Genomic DNA, 22,975 nt, shown 5'->3' with positions numbered 1-22,975 from the left:
AACTCGAACATTCAAAGGGAGAACTTTTTACATTTTGCAAAACATCTTAAGTCTACATAAAATGTTATGCAAGAATTCGCTTCGAACATAACGGCATTTTAACTCAACATAAGTTTGTTTGGATGCGTGCTCACAACGCATTATTGCGCACATAAGCGATCAGTTGAAAACAAGTCGTTGTGCTAATAACTTTAAAAATGGAAAGTGATTTATTGAATAATATAAGCAATGTAGATTTCGATAGTGATGATTTCATTATTGATCCAAATTTTAATATAAGTGGATGTACTGCAGCAAGTTCCAGTTCCGAAAATAATGATGTAAGTTTTATAGTGATAACGTTTATAAAGTGATTTTAATAAAAACTTAATATTAGGAAAACTCTATAAGTGTTGCAAATAAAGTGGAAACAGAAAAATATTCAAAGAAAGATGCAAAAGATTCCAGGAATAAAGGGCAAAGTTACACCTCAAGCTCTGGTAAGGTTGTTCAGGCACGTGCAGTGCGCAGGTTGGAACCGTGCAGAAAGAAATGCGCAGATAGAATCACTTTTGAAGAACAGCAATATATACACACACAGTACTGGAAACTAGGCTCATACAATTTACGCAAAACATTTCTTGGTGGCTTAATTGAAGTTGAAGAAACAAAAACAGTAAAAAAGGCTAAACATGACTTAAAACCAAGAATAAGACCTTATACAAACAATTATTTCCTGGAAGTTGGTAGTAATAAAATCGCAGTATGCAAAAAATGCTTTACATTCACATTATCCGAGACAGAACAATCTATAAAAACGGTTGTGAGTGCAAAACTTGATGGGCGTGTAATCGGCGATGGACGTGGAAAACATAAATGCGCTAAAAAACTTTCTATTGCAAAAGAGAATGAAATTTTAGATTTTATTAAAAGCTTCCCATCGTATGAGTCGCATTATACTCGAAGGGACACATCAAAACGTTATTTGCCAAGTGATTTATCTGTGAATGAAATGCATCGTCTCTATTGTGAAAAATACGCTTATTCCGTTTCAATTTCAAAATTTTCGCAATTGTTTAGCACACTCAACTTGAAATTTAAAAAACCTAAAATTGACACTTGTCATAAGTGTGATTTGCTTCAATGCAAAATACAAGTTGCTAAACCCGAAGAATTGGACTCTTTACAACTAGAGCAATCTAAACATGTCAATTTAGCAGAAAAAGCTTATGATGCTAAAAAAAATGATAAGCAGAGAGCTTTAGCTGATGCTACACTTAAAGTGTTGTGTTTTGACCTACAGCAGTGTCTTCCTACACCATTATTAAGAACCTCACTTTCTTTTTACAAAAGGCCTTTGTGGACTTTTAATCTTACTATGCATGATTGTGCAAGTAATCAGGCCTCAAGCGACATGTGGCATGAAGCAATAGCAAAAAGAGGGGGTAATGAAATAGCATCGTGCGTGTTTGATCATTTATTAACATTAAATACCAATGCAAAGCACGTTGTTTTATACAGTGATTCATGTCCAGGGCAAAATAAAAATTCATTCATTGCAACTATGTTTGCAATTTTTATGCAATTTAAAAATAATGTAGACATTATAGATCATAAATTCTTGGTCCCTGGTCATACTCATATGGAGTGTGATAGCGACCATGCTTTGATTGAAAAACGGAAAAACTAACTTCAATCAAAATTCACCATCCCCGTGATTGGTACCAGTTTATCAGAACAATTGGCGTAACAAAAAAATTTGTTGTTAATGAAATGGCACAGTCGAACATATATGACTTTGCACATGCATCAAAGAATTTATTTACATGGAGAAAAGTAGATGACAGTGGTGAAAAGTATAGCTGGATCGACATTAAATGGCTAAGATATACCAAAGAAACTGGAAATGTTTATTTTAAAAAATCCTTAAATGAAGAAGAACCTTTTAAATTGATAAACATATCTAAACGAGGCATAAACTGCGTGAGAATGACAGATTTAAAAATATGCTACGACGCACCTTTAAAAATTGGCACAAAAAAAGCAAGATCTTTTAGATATGTTACCTGTTGTGGATGAAGTGTATAAGCCATTTTATATAAACTTAGCAACAGAAGAGCAGTTAGATTGCCATCCAGATCTTACAGAAGCTGATGAAACTAATGAATAATTAATATTTGCTTTGAAACCAGATTTTTTGTACTATGAGTTGAACTTATTAATATGATTTAAGAAACAATACATGAAGCTGTATATTTTTGTTATGAATAAATTTCTTGTTAAAAAAAAAAAAAAACAAATACAAAAATCTTATATCGAATGAGTTATTTGTTTCAGTTTTAGCAAAAGCTCTTATGTCAACTTAAGTATTATCCAACTGAAGTATTCATTTTGACAAAATATCTTTAGTCAAATTAAGATTTGATTTTTCTTAACTTTTCGTTTTTTAAAATATCTTATGTACAAAACAACGAATAAAACATACTTCTTACTAAAATTTTTTTCAAAATCGGCATATAATGTCTTAAGAAATAGTTTTGTTTTATCCTTGATTAAAAATAACTCATTAAATTTCAACACAATAGATTTTAGAGGAAATCGCCAATATCTCAAAACTCAATTTTAAGACTTAAGATGTTATGGTAAAACGACACAGATATATAACCCTTTATCTAACTCTTTTAGTTTTATGACTTACAAACAACCGTTTACATAACGGCAACTTTTGTTGCGAGAGTATAACTAGTGTCAGGATGTCTTACAAAGATAATACATTAGGGATTTTGAAACGCGTTATTTTGTTAGAATTTTTTTCTACGTTGGCAGGAAGTAGTTCTACGCGAAAAAACTTAGGACACCCCGGTGTTGAATGGACCATGGTTAATTCGCTTTTAAATAAAAGTTGTTAACATTTCTTAAATATAGGTTAAGTTAGGACTTGCTGTATTTCCGGAATGGTCAGATTTTGTATCGTAAAATCAAAATACAGTGATCTCAGCTTAAGTGCTCCCCCAATGAAGTGCCTTTCTCGCTCATGTGACAATATTTTGTGGCATAATTGTTTTTTGTCTAAATTTAGATATAAATTCCCCACAATATTTAAGTAACAAATAAAATTTCTTTGCAATTTTCCTCTTTTAAATGTCTTTTAATATTTTTTTTATTGAATGAACTGAATACTGTCAAAAGGAAAAAATATAAACATTTTTGTAATGTTTTTTTTTTCATATTTATCGTTATTAATAAGTATTTTTGTAATTAATAAGAAATAAATGTGGCTTTCATTCTCAAAGAAAAAATATTATGTATTAAATCGAACTATTTGAGAAAAAGCTTGGTAAATACCTCGAGACACTTAAACGGGATTCATTTAAGTGCCTTTCCCGCTTAAGTTTCTCTAAAGTCTTGCATGTTAAGAAGGGGCATTTTAGAGCGGATTACTGTTATTTTCTTTTAATTTTGTATTTTTTTTTAATACGACAATAAACAATGCAACTTTTGTGAGCACATATTTATGTGCAATAATAAGCCTTTGGGTGGTAAATTATACTTGTCATTTACAATCACTTTTAATTCAAACCGACAAGTTGTCAGAATTTCACTGCCCGCTACTGCAAATTGTCGATGTATGAGTTTTCATAGTGACAGCAAGTAATTCGGCCTCTTGTTACGCCTGAAATGCGTATCGCTTCCCTCTTCAGCTCTCGGTATCTGTCTCACGCTGTACGCATTTTGGTCGACCGCAACGTTGCGAGGTAAGCATTCTGCTTTCTTTCCACTGCGAAACTTTCTGCTGGCGGTACACAGTGAGTTTAAGATGCCGTTTCACAGTTCCATTATATCCATATCGAGAAGTATGCGTATCTTCGCTGATACTGGATAATGCCGAGTCGATATTTAGCCCTATCATAACATGATGGAGTTGGTTCCGCGATTTTCCATCAGCCATGTAACTTCACCGACGAAGTCGATCAGAATCAGACCATTTGGTGATGTTTCGTCAAGAATACTGAATTTCCCGACTGTTTTATCGAAGACACCTTCTTTGTCCAACCTAGAGGTGTTTTTACCCACGGTGAAACGCTCCGTCTCACTTTAGCTTATCTCCAATCAGATGTTTGTTGGCTATCCAGAAAATATTAGTTCTAAAACTGCTTAAAACATACGGAAAAGAATCGTTCCTTGCCAATCCCATTTTTCTGGCAGTTAAAATATGTCATTCGGTAGAAAAATTTGACAGCACTAATATTATGGGAAGAACCATATTATGGGAAGAACCAGTCCTGTTTTATCTGCATTAAACTGATCCTCAGGTAAATAATTTTTTAAAAGTGTTGATAGTTCCTTCCAATCTGAGGCAGTTTTGAGATATATGTACATTTGCTCCATCACCACTTGCATTAATTGTTCTCTATTTGTAACTCAGGGGCCAATAGCTTAGTCGTTTCTTGAATTCTTGGGGAACTTGCAGGAATATCCTTAGACTTCGATTTTTCAAAAAACGATGTCACTATTTATTTTTTCAACATCAATTGTACGTGTTTTCTTTTGCGTACCTTATATTCTCTTTTATAATATGTTACTATTTGTTTTTAATATTAGAGATTGCTGATTTGGAAACTCCATATTTTTCTGTCAATTTCCATATTGATAGGCTTTTATTTGCCGGTTTATTCAACATCTAAATTTTTATTATCAGAGATAACTCCGCTACAAATTTACCGGCAACAATGTTTCCAATTAGAGGTGCGTTACCATAACAACATGCCCATAACTATCAATTGAATTTTGATTTTCGGCTGTAACCATGAAAAGCTTTAAAAAAAAATAAAAAAATAGGTGTCCAAAATTTTTAATATTAATTTAAGGACTATATACAATGTTAGTCAGGGGCAAAAAAATAATATATACTGCATTTGAAGAACTCTGGAGGCAAACTGTCAGAGCTCTCTCTTTGGGATTTTTCTTAAATGTTACAACAAGTAGATAAAAACACCAACAATTTGCCTGAAAGAGTTGGGGGAAAGATATAAAAACATATTACAACAAAAACCGTAACCATGAGGTAGTGAGAAGAATGTTGAATCCAGTACTCGTCCTTAGTAGCCTGGAAAAATCCACTGCTATATGCTAATAGCATCTATTAATATTTTGTATTTTTTCTTTGAAATAAGGAAAATATACCAATTGGTTAAATTTCTCGTGAACTAATTTGCATGACAATTGATGATTTCCAATTCGAAACATGAAAATATCAAAAGTGTGAGCAACTCAGCAAAAATATTCACTTAAAAGTATGCAACATATGTATTATATATGTCCTTACAGCCGGTTTCACGAAACAAATTCGAACCTTCCTTGTGTTTGTTGACGGGCGTATTTTGCTGCACAGAGGCGAATGCGTATCTTTGCTGCAACTAGATCAGTGGTCGGCACTCCACAATTGTGCCGACTCAAGTCACACGTACGCTTACGCTCTATCATTCAGTCGTTGTCGAACCAGCAACGAGTAAATATCGCGCATGGCTATGGCACTTTGCATAAGTGCCCTGCGCGAAATGCCTACTTTTATGAATGTCGTTTTATGTTATGTATTATATTTATGGTTTTAAGCTTTTTAAAGACAGAAAAGTTAATGCTTTTGTGTTCTAATATATTTGTTTAAATAATAAATTAACTAAAATGAATAAATGAGCACAAAAATTCAAAAAAAAAATTGGTCCTCGGATCGTAAGCACGTCTAAAATACAGGAGACATGTCTTCCGTCTATCACAACGTGATCGATTTGGTTACGCGTGTATCGATCAGGAGACAGCCAAGTAACTTGATTTATTTTCTTATGCTGGAATCTGGTACTACAGACGACCATATTTCGGGCCCCAGCGAAGTCGATCAGCCTCAGGCCGTTTGGCGATGTTTCGTCATGGAGTCTGAATTTTCCGACTGTTGTGCCAAAGACAACTTCTTTACCCACCCTAGCGTTGAAACCGCCAAGCACGATTTTGACATCGTGGCGGGGGCAGCGCTCGTAGGTGCGTTCTAGGCGCTCATAGAAAGTATATTTGGTCCTTCTCTTCCGTTGGGGCGTGGGCGCAAATAAGCGATATAATACAAGATTACGCCATTCGTTTACAGTTAGCTTTTTTGAGTTTTAATTTCCTTCCTTCAGCTTTGTGGAGCCAACATAAACACAATTAATAATAAACATAAACAAATAGCTTCTGCACACAAACAACTTCTGCCAACAAAAAAGCAACGCCGGTGATGAGTCATCGCAGCGATCAGCTGAAATGGAATCGAAGCAAAGGACGCAGTCAGCAGAAGCAGCAGTAAACAGCAATCGCGCAACAACAAATGCGCTAACAGCGCTGCAGGTACCAGCAAGCACCCGGATAACGAAGGAAATAAAAAAGAAAGGTGCGGGGACTTAAACCTGACGGCTATATACTGTCCACCTCGTTTTAAAAGTACAGACAGCGAATTTAAAGACTTTTTGGAACGCTAGGTCATAGATTTCTAGCAGGTGGAGATTACAATGCAAAACATATGTATTGGGGCTCACGACTTATTAATCCTGTATCATACTATTATAAATAGGCACAATAATCTTGGTATAATATCTCCAGGTAAGCCGACATATTGGCCTAGTGATTGTAAAAAAATATCAGATTTAATTGATTTTGCTGTAATCAAAAATATAGATAAATCGCTCATAATAGCAGATGCATGTACTGACCAAACATAAACAATAAACCGATTATCCGCAGAAAAATCACTAATAATGAAATAGAAAAGCTTGTAAATGAAAAAAGGCGAGCTAGACGTGAATGGCAGTTAAATCGCTCCCCTTCTACTCAGCTGTAACTAAAATATGCTGTACGAAAGCTAAAAACAGCGCTTAAACGTGAGGAAGAATACCCCACTCACAATTATATAAAGCCTTTGTGTCCAAATTCAAACAAAGGAAATTCTCTTTGGAAAGCCCAAAAGTCAATGAAGCCTCGAGTCGACTCCAACTTGCCTATAAGAGGCTTGGGCACGAAGTGACGAGCATAAGGCAAATTGTTTTGCAAATCACCTAGAAAAGGTATTTCCACTAATTGCCCAAAGAACAGCTTTAAGCTGTCAATCATCTCCAATAGCGCTAACGAGTCGCTTGGGTCTATTCAAACGTCATCTTCTGAAATTATTAAAATCATAAAAGAGCTGAATCCAAAAAGGTCGGCAGGACACGATAAAATTACTCCAAAAATGCTAATTGAGTTACCAAATATTGCTTTAACAGTACTCTCCTTGCTCTTTAACGCTATTCTCAGTTTCGGGTACTATCCAATTTCATGGAAAAAGTCGCAGATCATCATGATAGACAAACCAGGTAAAGACTTGACACAGCCGTCTTCATACAGACCAATCAGTCTTCTACCCTGTATTTCTAAAATATTTGAAAAGATGTTACTATCAAAGATGTCTCCTTTCCTCCATGAAAATAATGTAATACCAACGCAACAATTCGGTTTTCGTGCAAAACATGGCACTGTAGAACAAGTAAATAGAATTACTAACGAAATCAGAAGGGCGTTCGAGTATAGAGAGTACTGTTCTGCTATATTTCTAGATGTTGCTCAGGCGTTCGATAAAGTGTGGCATGATGGGCTTTTATATAAGATTAAAAAAAGCTTAAAACTCGAAATGCATAAAACCTTGGAGTCTTATTTAAAAAATAGAAAGTTTACTGTCAAAGTAGGAGACTTCATATCTGAAGAACGACCAATAAGAGCTGGTGTACCGCAGGGCAGTGTTTTAAGGCCAACTCTATACATAATATATACAGCAGACCTTCCAACAGCATGTAATGTTTTGACATCAACTTTTGCGGATGACACAGCTTTAGTGAGCCGAAACAAATGCCCAATTATACCATCAAGACTATTAGAAGTGCATTTGATTTTTGTCGATGAATGGCTTGCCAACTGCCGTATAAATGTAAATGAACAAAAGTGCAAGCATGTTACATTTTCCCTAAGACCAAAAACGTGCCCGGCAGTTGAAATGAACAATATTTTAGTACCCCAAGCGACTGAAGTAACATATCTTGGTATTCACTTGGATACAAGGCTCACGTGGAGGTAACACATATCGAGCAAAATAACCTGCATGAAGATAAGAGCTGCCAACTTAAATTGGCTTCTAAACAAAAATTCAAAACTTAGCCTAGACAACAAAGTTCTGTTATATAACGCGGTCATAAAGCCCATTTGGATGTATGACATTCAACTGTGGGGTACGACCTGTGCTACCAATATCGATATAAATCAGAGATTCCAATCAAAAATGCTTAGAACTATCACGTGCTCACCATGGTACATTCGCAATGAAAATATCCATAAAGATCTTGGTATCCCTATGGTGAAGAAAGTAGTAGAGGACAGCAGGAACAAATATTTATCCAAACTCCGAGATCACCCAAACCCATTGGCTAATGCTTTAGTACATTCTTGTAATCAATCACGTCTAAAAAGAAGAGATATGCCAGCACACTGAAGAGCAACGTTTCACCAAAACAACTCAATCACTTGGTTGAGCTTGTTTAGTTTTAATTAGAATTAAGATTTTATAACTTATTGTTAGGCTTCAAAGAGCAGATTCAATAAATAAACAAATATTGAAGAAAAAAAAACAAAAAAAATGTACTGACCTATTTTCCGATCACTCTCCTATACTAATAAAGTTATGTAAACAACCCATATTTGTTGAAAAGAAAGTGGGCCTAACATCTCACAAATCGAACTGGCTAAAATACAAAAAATACGTGAATAGCCACATTAATATTGAATACAAAATAAATACAGAAGGAGATATTGACGAAAGTTTAAGGGAACTCAATGATATACTTACTAACGCAGCGGTCTTAGCAACACCAAAGAAAAACTGTAAGTTGGTCTCAGAAAAATTAGTAATAGATAAACAGAACTTATAAATGATAAATCGTTCCCCTTCCACTCAGCTTCAATTGAAATCTGCTGTACGCAAATTAAAAAATGCGCTTAAACGCGAGGAAGAATTCAACAATGAAATATATATAAAGAAGCTGTGTCAAAACTCAAGCAGGCAAAATTCACTATGGAAAGCCCAAAAGTCCATGAAGCCACCAGTCGACTCCAACATGCCTATACGAGACTTGAGTGGAAATTGGGCTCGAAGTGACGAGGAAAAGGCTACTTGTTTTGCAAATCACCTAGAAAAGGTATTTCAACCAAATTGCCCAAAGATTAACTTTAAGTTGTCAATCTTACCTAACACAGCAAATGAGTCGCCCGAGTCCTTTAAGACTTCACCTTCTGAAATTATTAGCATCACAAAAGAACTTAATCCAAAAAAGTCGCCAGGACATGATAATATCACCCCAAAATTGCTAATTGAGTTACAAAATATTGCTGTAGAGGTGATCTCTTTGCTCTTCAATGCAATTCTAAGTTTCGGATACTATCCAATTTCGTGGAAAAAATCACAGATTATCCTGATAGATAAACCTGGGAAAGACTTGACACAGCCGTCTTCATACAGACCAATCAGTCTTCTACCCTGTCTTTCTAAAATATTTGAAAAGGTGCTACTATCAAAGATGAATCCTTTCCTCCACGAAAATAATGTAATACAAACGCACCAATTCGGGTTTCGCGCAAAACATAGTACAATAGAACAAGTAAATAGAATAACAAACGAAATAAGAAAAGCATTCGAGCACAGAGTACTATTCAGCTATATTTCTAGACGTAGCTCAGGTGTTTGATACAGTGTGGCATGAAGGCCTTTTATATAAGATTAAAAATATTATACCTTATAAATATTATACCGTAATATAAAATCTAGTCTCGGTAGCCAAGACAACTACACGGACACACAATCTCACAAAATAAATAGTTTGAATGTGTATGTTTGCCGACCACTGATATAAATCTATACTACTATTATAAAGAGAAAATATTTGTATGGATGTTTGTAATGAATAAACTCAAAAACTACTGTGCCGATTTCAAAAATTCTTGAGGAATTTTCTCGCACTACGGCGTCGAACTCTGAGCGTTCCCAACGCCTTCATAATCAGAGAGAAAGACATCGGACACCAAAGACTAGAGGTCGTAATCAAGTTTTAGCTATTGTAAATAAAATATAATTTCATGTTCGAATTTTCCTCATGTTACTTTTTTAAAATGAACCCACGCAAAACGGGATAGTACATACTTATGTACATATATAAGTATGTAAAAACTTTTGAAATGTTTGTTTAAACCCCTTCGAAGCCGGAGCGGTCTGCTAGTAAACAATAAAACTTTAATGTAAAGAAATTATTAGGCGTGTTTTATTTGACCAGCAAATTAAGCTATTAGCTTCTTTTGTATGGAAGACTTAACCAACATAATTATGTAGGCTTGTCATAAGCTATCATAGCTTGTATACTGTGCCCAAAAAATAAGGTGTCATTGTATTTATTTTGAAAATTCTTTATTTATTATTCCAAATCAATTTCATCCCCTTCAAAGTAATCCCCTCCCGATGCAATGCACTTATGCCAACGGATTTTCCAATCTTCGAAACACTGGTTGTGGTCACTTTTCGGGATGGCCTTCAGTTCCGTCTTGAATCTCCTCTATCGTATAAAAACGGTGTCCCAGGAGCGGTCTTTTGAGCTTGTTGAACAGCCAGAAGTCGCCCGGCGCCAGATCAGGTGAATACGGTGGTTGCGGAACGATATGAGTTGAGTTTTTGGTAAAATGATCACGAATTACGAATGAATTTTCGGTACCAGTTGAGATTTGACGTGCTTGAGGTCCAAAAAATCCTTCAAAATGGTATAGGCTGAGCCTTCCGATATGCCAACTTCATCAGCAAGGTCTCTAATTGTTAATCGACGGTTTTTCAACACCAAATCTTTGAGCTTCGTCGATTGAGGTTGATGGTCGCCCTGGACGCTCTTCGTCTTCGACACGTTCACGGCCGGCTTGGAACTCACTATACCACTTGCAAACATTTTTTTAGATATAGCCTCATCACCAAGGGCTTTCGGAACCATCCTCCGCAGCAGAATATTGATTCCGTAAACAAAATTTAATGCAAATTCTTTGCTCAAGAAATTTCGACATCGCAAAAAACGAAAAACTCGCTTTTAGCAGCTCACAAAACGACACGTATCTCAAACTCTAATGAATATTTTGACATGAAATTTGACATAAATGTGACTGACAATACTACCAACCTAAAAAAAAAATAATTCTCCAAATTCTTCGAGCGCAGTTTAAATTCAAATGTCACCTTATTTTTGGGGCACATGTATAATGCACTGGAGGCATTGCCAGTTCATCGATTTTTTCATTCACAATAGTTTTTTTTTTTTTTTTTTTTTTTTTTTTTTTTTTTTTTTAAAGTAGTTGGCAATAGGGAGAAACCCCATGTTGACACATAAAAAAGTAAACAAACCAAAACTTTAAATTCTACCGATGTGCAAATACAACTTTATCCAATAATGTTTGTAGATCCCTTAAAAGGTCAGAATCTTATACGGTATTTAACGGTAAACAAAAAGAAATTTGATTTATAAATTCAATCGTTTTTTTTTTTTTTTCAAAAAATTACATTTTGAGCTGAGAGTTCGGGCCCGTATTACCAACACAATTCATTTTTAAGCGAAGATATGAAATAAGGTAAATGCGTTTTATTTGTCCATGATTTAGCTATTAGCTTGTGGTGGTCAAATAAAACACGCCTTTTATAAAAGTAACAATGTTAAGTCATGAAGACAACTACGAACTAAAGTTGTTACATTATTGTCCTTTTATTTTTTGTCTTACAGCGTTGGCGTCGTCGTTGGTTTACTCTTAAGCAAGGAGAAATTCCTGAACAGTTTTGCCTTGAATACTACACAGATCGTAATTGTCGAAAACTGAAAGGCATCATTGATTTAGATCAATGTGAGCAAGTTGATTGTGGTCTCCGTTTGGAAAACAGGAAACAGAAATTTCAATACATGTTTGATATTAAAACGCCTAAGCGGACCTATTATTTAGCTGCTGATTCTTCAGAAGACATGCGTGATTGGGTTAATTGTATTTGCCAAGTATGCCACTTGCACGATACCAAGCATTCATTGGAAGATAACGGTAATTTGTTCCATTTCTATTTTAAAGACAGCAAAATCAGAGTTTCATTGCAGCTATTGTTTGTATAAAATTAAAATTTGTATATTCATTTCAGCAAAATGGCGTTCTTCAAATGATAAAAATATAAATTCAGTGAAAGTTGCAGAAAATACTTTATCAGGAATAGATAACTACAATAAGGAACTTAGTCAAGAGAAACTAAGTATTGTAATGGCGTCACCGATATATTATAACAAAGTCTCGAAAAATAGAGAGTTCACTTATGCTAACTCTGAAGAAAACAGCAGCGAAAGGCTGAATAATCTGAGTTCAATTTTAAATAATGAAACTGCTAATACAGTCAATTTTACGACTTTATCTTCGAACAATGAAAGTAATACTTATCTGAATACATCTATAACATCTAATCAAAATCATCAAACAAGTGGGGCAACTCGAAAAATTCCAGAAAATTTAAAACTGCAGAACTCACCTTTATTCGAAACACTTAGTGTACAACCATCCCCTTCATTAAGCACCTGCTCTGGTCCATACATACCAATTAGCGAATGTTTCTCTGGCACACCAAAATATGTAAGTAATTGTTATAAAATATTAACACTAAACCTACCAGAGTGGTAAAATGACCGCTTTTGAGACTTTGAAAAATAATTATTAATTATTATATGATAATTATTTTTCCTTATTTTTTATGCTAAATTCTCTATTAATTACAATCCAATGGAAAATAATTTTTTTTTTTTCAAAAGCGGTCATTTCACCTCCATCTGTAGAAATAGATATGTATATAAAATATGTCGGTAGGTTTAGTGTTAATTGGGGAGTTCACAAGGCTGCTAATTGTCTTTTTTTACAATTTTACAACCTACACAACTCTTAGAGATATGTTTACTCTGCTATTTATCTCTGTTCTCTAGTGAGAAGGGGGTGTTCACACGTTCCGTCTTAGAATTATGCTAATTCAATAGCGTATGTTTTAAGTAAACCAATTGCTTCAAAGAACAATTGTGATGATGAAAGCCAAACATTTTTACAAGATTTGAAGTATTGTACGATTCCGTGACGATTGTCTTACGGTAATAGTTGTTTTCTTCATAGTAATTTAAAATAAATTTATCAACTAGTACTGTTAAGGAACCATAACATACACAGTTGTATAAACCACAGTTGGTTCCAGTTATTCAAATTTTTTCTTTTATTAGAAATTGTCAAACTTATTTTGAATCTAAACAAGGTAGAGGCAATTATAACAAGGATACGATTTTGCAGCGGACTTTATTGTACTGAGATTATTACCTTGCTTTTTAATATTAACTATTTTTTATCACTTGTAGTTTTGATATCGCCCTGTTTCCCCAGAGAAAGTTCCCTGTTTTCTGCGGAGGATTCCTCCCGAAGGAGTTGACTTATGCCTTAGGGCATTTCCAATGGGATGTTTAAGTTTCTGAATGGGTTATTTTATTTCCATTTTTGTTATGAGAATAAAAACTATATCCTAGCTCACATGCAGACAGTTTAGACTTTCACTTTTAAAATCATATAAAATACATTTTGAGTAAAACGAACATTCTGCCGTATATGCCATTATTTTACTTCTCATTCAAAATCGAGTTTATTTATCAGACTAACCCTTATGTCGGTTTGTGTTTATCATCTGTGAGTCTTCAGCTAACATTTTAACTTAAATATAATAGTATAGAAAGAATTTACAATTTATTTGGTTTTTCAGCTTGAAAATCCAATTACTCCATTAAATAATCTTGATCCAAAATTTTACGACAATCCACGCAGTCATAACAATATTGGCTTAAATCTCACCAACGACCAATCGTATTCACCAAAAATTACTAATTGTAATGCGGTAAGTAAATATTTTAAAATATTATTTTGAATAAAATAGATATTTCATTTTTACTGTTTTTTTAGTTTTAAGATTTTAAAATATTTTATATTTTAGTCTAGTATACAAGAGCTTACGCTATTTTAAATTTACTCTGTTTTAACGAATATATTATGTATCTGTCATATTATTCCGCAATAATATTATGTAGGTCTAGTAAAACGAAATACATATTTAAATTTTCCAATAAATGGTTTTAGTAATTTTTATCTCGCGTTATATAAAATTAGCTGGTCATGGTATTTGGATTTAGAAAGATACGATTTCGTACTCACTTTTCAAACAATTTTGCGGTTGCTGGACTCAGTTTGTTTGAGCACGCGTCAGAGATGGACATCAGCAAAAAGAAAATGCGTCATGTTTTATAATTTCTCATCGTGTAATTTTTCATTGTGAGCCTAATAATTGAATCCAAAGCGAATTCGATTTCGGTACGATAAACATTTTCGATCGAAAATATTCATGCAATCATTGATTCCGTCAATAAACTACTTTACCACAAAGTGAGAACGGGAAACTGTTTTAACAACCTTTATTGACAAATTTGATAAAAAGTCCGTGCTTTTTGCTTTGTTAAAAAAAAAATTATAATTAAACTTTAACTATTGTGAAATTTCTTCCAAAAAATAATTATTCGCCTGAGGCTCTTTGAGAAAATTCTTTCGCTATTTTAAGGGGGCAACTTTTCATAGCTTTTAAACATCTTTGATTTATTTTTGTTAGTCTGTTTTAGTCCGTCATTAGTAATTATTTACATAAAAACTTCCAAATGGTTTATTTCATTTACACCTCATTCACCAACGTATAGATTTCGACTAACGTTTTTTTTGCGGATTCAATGATTTCGTAATTAGCGACATTTATTAGCCGCGGAATGTGTTTTTTCGAGTCGGTATGTGACTTCAATGTGTTCGTAAATTTTATTTTCGATACGGTTTTAATGATTCCTACGTAAATTTTTCGATCGAATCGAACCATTTTTCGATCGAAACTGCTTTCGTATAGCCTGTTAAGTAGTTGGTAAGGCAGTTTATATTACTTAACATAATTATATTTTGTCTTAATTGATACCCAGACCACTCCTCCTGGTGGTCCATGAAAAAAATAATGAAAATAGAAAAAATTGCCAAGAACTAAAAACTTAAAACGCTACACTTATGCTTCAAAATGCAAATAAGAAAATCAAATCAGATTTACGAAAGTTCTTCAAGAATCGGCTTGGAAATGCAATCCAGTTTAAAAACAAAAAAACTCGTATATTAAATACCCAGCAGAAATCTTGGATATCATAAAGAAAAAACCAAAACTTCATAAAAATGGCAAATTTACGCGTATTTATCAATATAAAACAGAACTGAACAATTTGACTTAGCTTCTGAGCATCAAAATAAAAGAAATTACAAATAAAATCTTTTTTATTTTTTTTTTTATTTATTTATTTCATTATTAATAAATACAAGTCAAAAATAAAAAGGAAAACTTATATTCTTTTAACTTAAAACACGATCAACACAAACAATTAAAAACATATTTACAGTGAAAATAAAATAGTTCGTAGTCATTTTGATCGTCTAGGGTTAAAATAAAAAAAAACCCGTCTTTGACTTGAAAACTGCTGATCAGAGACCTGCAGAAGTGCACCGCCACTCAAAATACACCGCGTGCTTACTCGCATATTTCTCATACTTGTGTATCAAAAACACTTAGCCAAATATGTCGCGGTGGTTTTAACACTCACAGAATTTTTCCACTTAGCTCAAAGCGGTTAAAAAAACACTTAACTCTCTTCTGCTTATTCATGTTATTACTTAAGCTGAGCGACAACACAAAAAAAGCGGTTTGAGTAAATGACTTTTTCAAATTTTAGCAACTCTCTGAGTATTGAGTTCATTTAATACTTTGTTGTTCTTTGCACGCTCATTTTGTGTGTTTTGTATGTGATTTACACGAGTGGCAGATCGAGCAGCCGAAGACGCTGTCATCCATGTGTTAAACCCCTGTAAGAAACAGCTGAAGGTCAAATGATCAACAAAATAATAATTAGTGTGTATGTATATGCATGGACAAGAAATAATAATCGCTTTTTTCCAAAAGCAAACTTTGAGTATATTAAAAAGGGATAAAAATATTTCAATTTTACATGCTAAAAATTTTTTTAATTCTAATTATCGTACGAACAGTCAAAAGGTTGACATTGTTCTTGCAGGGAATGTTCCACAACGAATGACACACTTGCGTCAGCATACATAAAACAACAAAAAAGTTTACAGTTCTTAATAAGCAACGCACAAAAAACTGAAGCACGACAAAAAAAGAATACACGAACAACAATACAATAGTAAACACTCAAGTACACGCGCTACTGGTGATGAGTGTGTCTTGCTTTTTCCTTTGCTGGTCTTGAGTATGATCACCACTTGTCAGTGAAAATCAAAAAGAAGAATGTGTAAAACAAATACAATTAATATGCAATAGCAAGTATACGACTGGCTCAGTAGCTTCTCCACTCATAGTTCTTTGAGTAGATGTTAGCTCACAATGCATGTTTATGAGTGTGAGTGGACACCACCATCGCTTTTGAAGCAAGTTTACTCTAAGTACGGAAATTAGGCACTCATGCAATTCTCTGCTGCTGATGTACTAAAAAATCTAACACCCAGAGCATTAACAAAGCTTACATCGATAATAAACGCTTGCTTAAAGCTTATATACGTCCCAATGCCATGGTAGGTATCCGAAATCATTGTGGTACAAAAACATTTAAAAAAGTGCACTTGAAGCCTCATCATATCGTCCAATCTCAATGTTGCCTTTTTTTTTCTAAGCTACTCGAAGCTGTCATTATCAAAAGACTTGAAAACATAATTGAAGAAAAAGGTGTCAAGTACATCTAACTGATCTACCTGCCCCTTACTTGAGCAACCTTTACTTCTGAATCAAGCAGGGGCAATTATATCCACGTTGTAACCAATAAAAACAAGTGTAACCCAGGAGAGACCACTGTTATATATTTTTTTTACTTGCGATATGCCTACGACGGCAAACTGTACAATTGCCACATGTGGTAATCCCGTACTCAGCCTCAGCGAGATATCTTGCCATAACGTTGGATGCAAAACTGAAATGGAAGGAGCGCATACAAAAAAAGTTGCTGAACTAAAACTGAAATACAACAAAATAATCTGCCTAATTGGTAAGAAATTGCAGTTAACAATATAAAAAAAATCCTCGTAACTATCAAACGTTGAAACCTATTTGGACATATGGTATTCAACTGTGGGGATGCGCTGCACCGATATACATTCAAGCAGTACAAAGGTTCCAAAATAAAGTTCTTTGAACATTTTTACATGGTATATAGGTAATTAAGATTTACACCGTGATTTTCATATAAAAATGTTCCAGAAAGTTATTCACGAAGCAACATTGAAACATTCAGCGTGGTTGCAGAATCAGGTAAATGCTAAAGCCGGACGGCTAGGAGGGACTAGATATAGCAGGCGAATAACGTTTCATGAACTTATACTAAAATAAAAAGTATTATACGTAATTTTATTTATTTATATTTAGTTCTAATTAAACAGTTTCGTAAGAGCGCTGTATTGTTCTTATCTTAACATACGAAATATATATTACGTTTTAATAAAGACGAAACCTCATAAAGGCAGAAATTTTGAATAATGTTTATGATCCGGATACTGTAACAGCCATACGATGGCATACTGGTATTTTTGATGTCAAAGATCTCCAAGCAATAGAAACCAATTTTTATTTATTTTTTAATAAAATTGTTCCTAGTATACAATGATTAAATACTAACAACAATCCAATTCTAATAAGTTAAAAATAATAATTAAAAGCTAAATGTTAGAGGAATTTATTTGCTGCTACAGTTGCCTTGCTATGTCTGTTTCAGTCGGTTTTCTCGTTCAGCTAATTTCGTGAGTCTTTGCAAGTTTGGTTATTTCGTTTACTACTGAATTCACACCAAGATCACGATGAAGGTCAGCAGGTCTAATATTCCAAGGAGCATAAACTTTACTTCTTAGTACCTTATTTTGGAAGCGCTGAATGCAGGCAATACAGTTTTGACTTGACCACCCATAGTTGAGCTCCATATGCCTAAATTGGCTTTAGTACTTCATTATATACAAACAGCTTGTTTTCGCTCACCCCTTTTTTCTTGACATGTTCTTTCCAGCGAAAAGCTTAGCATCTAGGGTGATTCCTAGGAACTTAGCAATATTCACTTGTAATAAGCTAGTAAAGCTTTGGCCCCAACACGCTTCCCTGGGGAACCCCCACTTCTATCGGTTGCAAGTTTGAGTATGCATCCTCATGTTTTACACGAAATTAACGATTCGGTGCACCTGGTCAATTGTTGAATGGTGATGAAAGACGAACTGATGTACTGGTATGAGGTGCGCTTTAGCTTAAAATCGACTTTATTCAGTATAGTCTTAAATGTATACCAATCAGTATGTTTATTAGATAAAGAAGACATGACGGACGAAATTACTGGTTTTTCAAATAGAGTTAGTAACACTGATGAATGAGAGCTTAAATCTGAGCTATCTTCAATACGTAAATTGATTTTCGATACTTTGTTGATGACAAAAAAGTCAAGAAGATCTGGTAATTTCCTACTATCTGCAGGCCAGTAAGTGGGTCTCCCTGTCGAAATAACATTGCATCCAATAACTTGTATAACTTTCAGAAGTTCTCGGTCTTTGGTTGTATTTAGTGTGTTTTGCATTAAAGTCACCACCCATGATGTATTTTCCGTTTTTTTAATAAATTCGTATAAGTATAAGTTTTGATATTACGCCTGGGCGGACTATATAGAGCAATTAAGTATAATGGCTGACTGTGCGTTTTTACTGAAATTGCTGTAGCTTGAATTTCGAAATGTTTAATAATACTTTTGATTAATACCGTACTTCTTCCTCGTGCTGAGTTTGCTGGGTGCGGAGTGTGGTATAAGTCATAACTTTTGAATTTAAAAAATGAATAGTTCGTAAAATGTGACTCGGACAACAAACATACATCAATATTTCATTCCAATTCATTTTTACTTTTGAAAATACCATTGGCGTTCCATAGCATTATTTTCAAAGAGTTACTGTTCATCAATAAATTGTATATGGTATTCAAGAACGCTGAGCTGCTGATTTATGGACTTAAATAATTTTTTTGTTCGTTTAGTTTATTCAGAATTTGGGATAATGGACTACCTTTTATACTCTCGCAACAAAAGTTGCTAAAGAGAGTATTATAGTTTTGTCCAAATAACGGTTGTTTGTAAGTCCTAAAACTAAACGAGTTAGATATAGGGTTATATATACCAAAGTGATCAGGGTGACGAGTAAAGTTCAAATCCGGATGTCTGTCTGTCCGTCCGTGCAAGCTGTAACTTGAGTAAAAATTGAGATATCTTAATGAAACTTGGAACACGTGTTCCTTGGCACCATAAGAAGGTTAAGTTCGAAGATGGGCGGAATCGGACCACTGCCACGCCCACAATATGGCGATAACCAAAAACACATAAAGAGCTATAACTAAGCCATAAATAAAGTTATGAAAATAAAATTTGGAACATAGGATCGCATTAGGGAGGGGCACATTTGAATGTAATTTTTTTGGAAAAGTGGGCGTGACCCCGCCCCCAAATATGTTTTTTGTATATATCTTGCAAACCAATAAAGCTATATAAACTAAACTTTCTGCAGTCGTTTCCTTTAGCCGTTTCCTTATACAGTCCAAAAATGAAAGAAATCGGATAATAACCACGCCCACCTCCCATACAAAGGTTAGGTTAAAAATTACTAAAAGTGGGTTAACTCACTAACGAAAAACGTCATAAACACTAAATTTCACAGAAATAATATCAGAAGGAAGCTGCCCACTTATGGGTCAAAAACCATATCTCAGGAACTACTCGACAGATTTCAATGAAATTCGGTATATAATACTTTATTGACACTCTGATGACATGTGTGGAAAATGGATGAAATCGATTCACAACCACGACTACTTTCTTTATAACTCAATTTTGAATGCCATCTGAATCCTTCACTTTATAATATATACATTAGGAACCAATGATAATAGCGAAATAAAACTTTACACAAATACAGTATATGATCTGTGGCATCACTTGTGAAAAAATTGTCGAAAACGGACTATAACTTTTCAAGGCCCCAGATATCGAACATGTTGAACTCAGCGGCTAAGGTTAAATTTTAACCGAAAATATGGGTAAATCTTTCAGCTAATTTAATGTAATTCAGAGGAAATTGTTTTCTTCCAATAGTGTGTCTCTGTTCCAAAAATTATTAAAATCGGGTCACAACATCTCTTAGCTCCCATATACATAATTATACGTTTTTCAAAAATATCATCCCCTAGCTCCCATATACCTAATTATAGGTTTTTCAAAAATATCATCCCCTAGCTCCCATATACCTAATTTTAGGTTTTTCAAAAACGCGTTGGGCTTTATTACGCATATATGTATTGGTTAATATGTGATATGTATGTGATTGGCGTTGCAACCGTTTAGCCGGTTATAGCCGAATCGACGATAGTGCGCCACCTCTCTCTCTCCTTCGCAGTTCGGCGCCAGTTGAAGATCCCAAGTGTAACCAGGTCGCTCTCCACCTGGTCCCTCCAACGGAGTGGAGGCCTTCCCCTTCCTCGGCTTCCTCCGGCGGGTACTGCATCGAACACTTTCAGGGCTGGAGTGTTTTCGTCCATTCGGACAACATGACCTAGCCAGCGTAGCCGCTGTCTTTTTATTCGCTGAACTATGTCAATGTCGTCGTATAACTCGTACAGCTCATCGTTCCATCGTCTGCGGTATTCGCCGTTGCCAATGTTCTGAGGACCATAAATCTTGCGCAAAATTTTCCTCTCGAAAACTCCTAGTGTCGTCTCATCTGATGTTGACATCGTCCAAGCTTCTGCACCGTAAAGCAGGACGGGAATGATAAGCGACTTGTAGAGCTTGATTTTGGTTCGTCGAGAGAGGACTTTACTGTTCAATTGCCTACTCAGTCCAAAGTAGCACCTGTTGGCAAGAGTTATTCTGCGCTGGATTTCGAGGCTGACATTGTTCGTGTTGTTGATGCTGGTTCCCAGGTATACGAAATTATCTACGACCTCGAAGTTATGACTGTCAACAGTGACGTGGGAGCCAAGACGCGAATGCGCCGACTGTTTGTTTGATGACAGGAGATATTTCGTCTTGTCCTCATTCACCTCCAGACCCATTCGCTTCGCCTCCTTATCCATGCGGGAAAAAGCAGAACAAACGGCGCGGTTGTTGCTTTCGATTGAATTCAATATCATCGGCGTACGCCAGTAGCTGTACACTCTTGTAGAAGATTGTACCTTCTCCGTTTAGCTCTGCAGCTCTTATAATTTTTTCCAGCATCAGGTTAAAGAAGTCGCACGATAGTGTGTCACCTTGTCTGAAACCTCGTTTGGTATCGAACGGCTCGGAGAAGTCCTTCCCAATCATGACGGAGCTTTTGGTGTTGCTCACACAGCCGTATTAGTTTTGCGGGGATACCAAATTCAGACATCGCGGCATAAAGGCAGTTCCTTTTCGTGCTGTCGAAAGCAGCTTTAAAATCGACAAAAAGGTGGTGTGTGTCGATCCTCTTTTCACGGGTCTTCTCCAAGATTTGGCGCATGGTGAATATCTGGTCAGTTGTCGATTTTCCAGGTCTAAAGCCACACTGATAAGGTCCAATCAGTTTGTTGACGGTGGGCTTTAGTCTTTCACACAGTACGCTCGATAGAACCTTGTATGCGATATTTAGGAGGCTGATCCCACGGTAATTGGCGCAGATTGTGGGATCTCCCTTTTTATGGATTGGGCAGAGCACACTGAGATTCCAATCGTCAGGCATGCTTTCTACCGACCATATTCTGCAAAGAAGCTGATGCATGCACCTTATCAGTTCCTCGCCGCCGTATTTGAATAGTTCTGCCGGTAATCTATCGGCCCCCGCTGCTTTGTTGTTCTTCAAGCGGGTAATTGCTATTCGAATTTCTTCATGGTCGGGTAATGGAACATCTGTTCCATCGTCATCGATTGGGGGATCGGGTTCGCCATCTCCTGGTGTTGTACTCTCACTGCCATTCAGCAGGTCGAAGAAGTGTTCCCTCCACAATCCCAGTATGCCCTGGACATCGGTTATCAGATTACCACCTTGGTCTCTACATGAGGATGCTCCGGTCTTGAAACCTTCGTTAAGTCGCTTAATTTTTTCATATAATTTTCGTGCATTCCCTCTGTCTGCCAGCTTCTCAAGCTCTTCGTACTCACGCATTTCGGCCTCTCTCTTTTTTTGTCTGCAGATGCGTCTCGCTTCCCTCTTCAGCTCTCGGTATCTATCCCATCCCGCACGTGTTGTGGTCGTTTGCAACGTTGCGAGGTAGGCAGTCTGTTTTCTCTCCGCTGCGAGACGGCACTCCTCATCGTACCAGCTTGTTTTTTGTCGTTGCCGAAAACCAATTGTTTCGGCTGCAGCGGTACGCAGTGAGTTTGAGATGCCGTTCCACAGTTCCCTTATACCGAGATGCTGATGAGTGCTCTCAGAGAGCAGGAGTGCAAGTCGAGTAGAGTATTTCGTGGCTGTCTGTTGCGATTGCAGCTTTTCGACGTCGAACCTTCCTTGTGTGTGTAGACGGGCGTTCTTTACTGCACAGAGGCGGGTGCGTATCTTCGCTGCGACCAGATAATGGTCCGAGTCTATATTTGGTCCTCGGAGCGTACGCACGTCTAAAACACAGGAGACATGTCTTCCGTCTATCACAATGTGATCGATTTGGTTCCGCGTGTTTCGATCAGGAGACAGCCAAGTAGCTTGATGTATTTTCTTATGCTGGAATCTGGTACTACAGACGATCATATTTCGGGCCCCAGCGAAG

At 35.7% G+C, this 22,975-nt stretch overlaps 1 protein-coding gene across 2 annotated transcripts in view; it reads left to right on the top strand.

Annotated features, from left to right (window-relative positions):
* LOC105219812 (protein daughter of sevenless) overlaps positions 1 to 22,975 on the top strand; it is a 34,349-nt gene that overhangs the window by 5,796 nt on the left and 5,578 nt on the right. For both annotated transcript variants that reach the window (XM_011196135.3, XM_054229267.1), the window contains 3 exons: positions 11,829 to 12,135; positions 12,230 to 12,708; positions 13,865 to 13,996. In XM_011196135.3, the coding sequence (XP_011194437.2) occupies positions 11,829 to 12,135; positions 12,230 to 12,708; positions 13,865 to 13,996 (918 nt within the window). The remainder of the gene's footprint in view (positions 1 to 11,828; positions 12,136 to 12,229; positions 12,709 to 13,864; positions 13,997 to 22,975) is intronic.

This window comes from Zeugodacus cucurbitae, chromosome 4, assembly GCF_028554725.1.
Source record: "Zeugodacus cucurbitae isolate PBARC_wt_2022May chromosome 4, idZeuCucr1.2, whole genome shotgun sequence".
In the NCBI taxonomy this organism is placed as follows: domain Eukaryota; kingdom Metazoa; phylum Arthropoda; class Insecta; order Diptera; family Tephritidae; genus Zeugodacus; species Zeugodacus cucurbitae.
This window is presented reverse-complemented; position numbering and strand designations above follow the sequence as displayed.